At 38.8% G+C, this 3,333-nt stretch overlaps 1 protein-coding gene across 3 annotated transcripts in view; it reads right to left on the minus strand.

The window, feature by feature from the left end:
- Positions 1,368-3,333, minus strand: part of LOC107619197 — an 8,290-nt gene continuing 6,324 nt past the window's right edge. For 2 of the 3 annotated variants that reach the window (XM_021123815.1, XM_016321441.2), the window contains 4 exons: positions 2,317-2,365; positions 2,039-2,215; positions 1,836-1,933; positions 1,368-1,742 (listed from right to left, as the gene is read on the minus strand). In XM_021123815.1, the coding sequence (XP_020979474.1) occupies positions 1,595-1,742; positions 1,836-1,933; positions 2,039-2,215; positions 2,317-2,365 (472 nt within the window). In that variant the 3' untranslated portion in view covers positions 1,368-1,594. Of the gene's footprint in view, positions 1,757-1,835; positions 1,934-2,038; positions 2,216-2,316; positions 2,366-3,333 lie in introns of all 3 variants that reach the window. The other variant, XM_016321446.2, reaches the window with a different exon arrangement.

The following is a 3,333-nucleotide window of genomic DNA, read 5'->3' on the forward strand; positions in this document are numbered from 1 at the left end:
ATATATATACTGATTAATCTATAAGAAAACCCACTCTAATATAGTACGATACATTGATGAATAGAGGTACCCCTAATTTTTGGTTTTTAATTTGAAAAAAATAATAAATACTTATAAAAAAAAGAATTAGCACATTCTTTATAGTTTTTTCATAGTATTTCAATGGTTAACTTTTAATAAAATATAAAATTATCTATATCTAAGTATTCTGTTACTGAATTTACTTCATTAAATATTCATGTGACGGTCATTTATATTTGTATGTTTTATATCAAGTAAAATATAAAGTACAGTAGTATAAATTAATTCGACTACCATATGTGTTATGTGAATTTGAAATTCATTAAAGTGTTTCTATCAACTAATAATAAGAGGAGAAATTCATAGGGCAATGATGACAAAGAAACAAGTACATAAAAATAGAAAAAGAAGAACTGCATGATAACTAATACCAAGCAATTCGTAACATATCATGGTTCCTAACATTAAGTTCCAAAAAATATACAAAACTCTAAACTATTGTGTTTCGCATCATGCCACATTAAATTAATTTATAGTGGTCCCTACTCTCACTACGACTAGACAGTGCCTTCTGCTGCACAACCATTTATGTTTCCATTTGTTCCTTGATTCCTAACGCCTACGAATTTTAAGGTTTAATAATTCATGCAACATTACTCCTAATAGTTGTTACTATTCCCAGAAAACCACATGGAAACGTGTACCTTTAGGGAGATGGAGGCAGAGCCTCATTTATTCTGCCTCCAGGTTTCCATCTAAGTCTTATTAATCTAGAGAGTTTTACCACATTGTAATGAATATTATTTGTTGCATTCCACAACCCAAAAGTCACAGATCGTTATGCAGACTACATGTCATAGTTGGCTTTAGATACATCAAAAAGAAAGGCCTTATCTGTGATATCTTTCTGGCTGCACAAATTTAACTTACAAGTTTTGTTATATTACACCATTCCTGGTGGTTATCTTGTTTCACCATAAGGTCTTAATTGTACCTAAAATTTGGTTAGAATGTTTGCAAATGTTAGCTGCTTTTTTTAGTAGAAGTGTTGACTTACTATCTTCTTATGACTAGTGCCTTACTTAGCAGATTCTTTTACTTTCTTTTATGAAGAGAACACAAAAGCTCTGCATAAGTTGGAAAATATAATGCGCAATGGTATTTGCAGGAAATTTTAATTTGGTTGTTCTGTGTATTGGTTTATTTGTTGGAACATTCTGCAACAATGAAAACAATGTTCACCACAGCTCTAATTTTTATTCAGTAACACATGTTGGGGGTTTATATAAAAATGTCCACCCCCTGGATCTGAGGTATATGTCCAGTATACTATCCTAATTTTTTCCCCGATGTATCAGTTCACAGAGGGCGCAGCAAAGCATTGGAAATCTGAATTAATCCCTAAATAGAGAAAGTACACTAAATAATTTAATTCATGCTTCTACCATAAATGTCTAACTATTCTTACCATGATTGTCATTGGCAGGAACCAAGCATTTGTATTCGATGCTAGTGTGAGCATGCAGACCACCGTGTTCAGCACCTGCAACCACACCAACACATATACACCGATTTAATGGAATATTGGCAGTATCTGAGATAACGGGGATGTCACAGGACTGGGCAACGAGTTAAGGAATTGGTGCTCACATCGTCCACAACCTCCATCTTCGGTGCCAGAGTCATGAGCGCTCCCCGAGTGGCATAGCAGTCCCCGATGTCTATAAGAATCTCGCTATCATCATAATAAACAGTCACAACTGCTGATCCATGCAATACATTGGAGTTCGGAACAGAGCGGAAGGATTGCATACCTCTCCGGAAGATGTCGCATGAAGATATACGTCGCGACGACCAACTCCACTCCGGACAGATTCATGTCATCGGTCGGGCGGAACACCAGGTTCATAGACTACATCAATACCACTGAGTTAGTTATGGCCCCTGCATATGTAACCGTGGTCCAATCCATACCAACTGGGAAGGACGAAGACATGACTACAATTAAATAGCTCACCTTTGGAATGTCCTGCACTGTCATACTCACTAGTTTGCCTATGTTAACGACAGCAGCAGGTTCCTTGCCTGCGAGAACGCTCCTTCGCCTGGCAGATGGGACGCCTGTCTCAAATTCATGATTTGCATGAATTTGCCATGGGATCTTCTCCGTCTGGTCGTCGGTGGTAAGATCAACCTGAAATTGAAGGAAGGGAATCCATGGGGATACCCACGGAAGGATAAAAATTGGTATAAAATTAGCTAAACGGGTAAAAGAAATCCTTGTTACATACGCACCACCTCCGGGATACGGAGGGATCGGGTCTCATTAGCAAATGGGTAAGGTTTCTTGGTGCACGAATTGCGAATCACACTTTTCACAACGCGTACCACTAACCAGCAAGTGCACTGGGTCGTCCAAGTAATACCTCACGTGAGTAAGGGTCGAATCCCACGGAGATTGTTGGTTTGAAGCAATCTATGGTTATCTTGTAAATCTTAGTCAGAAAGTCAATTATGTTTATCAGTTGAATTGTGAAGAAGTCCAGCCATCCTCTGGCAACTGGTTTGAGATCCTCTCTCTTGAGTTGATTTGGGACGCCCTTTGTGTTGGTGGTCCATCTGGCTCCAAGGATACATATGTCCTCTAGAATCTTATCCAGGCCAATGTCTACTCTCATCATCCTCCTGTTGAAGGAGTCTGGATCATCCTTTAGCTGAGGTAGCTTTAATATCTCTCTGATCTTGTCAGGGGTGGTATGAACAATCTTTCCCCTGACCATGGTCCGAAATTCGTAACAGGCTGTTCCAGATAGTCTTTTCTTGTCAGTCTGCCACATATTAGCATAGAACTCCTGGACCATGTTCCTTCCTACTTTCGTTTCAGGATTAGCTAAGACTTTCCAGTTCCTGGTTTGAATTTGCTCCTGGATCTCCGGATATTCATCTTCTTTCAGATCGAATCTCACTTCCGGGATCACTGATCTCAGACCCATTACTTTAAGATAATGGTCTGAATGTTCTTTAGATAAGAACTTCCCTTGATTCCAAAGTGATTTTGGAACGCTCTCTTTCTTGCCTCTTGGAGTGGATTGTTTTCCTTTGAGAGCCATAATCTTAGTAGTGATCTCGGATAAACACACCAAACTTAGAGGTTTGCTTGTCCTCAAGCAAAAGAAAAGAAAGGAGAGGGATAGAAGGAGATTGAGTAGCACTTGTTGATTGGAGGCCGAGCCCAATTTAAAGGGGTGGGGGGTGGGTTTTCGAAAAATTGGAAGAGATAAGATAAAAAGATTGAGTTGAAAAAGATAAGAT

Source organism: Arachis ipaensis, chromosome B01 (genome assembly GCF_000816755.2).
Source record: "Arachis ipaensis cultivar K30076 chromosome B01, Araip1.1, whole genome shotgun sequence".
Classification (NCBI taxonomy): Eukaryota; Viridiplantae; Streptophyta; class Magnoliopsida; order Fabales; family Fabaceae; genus Arachis; species Arachis ipaensis.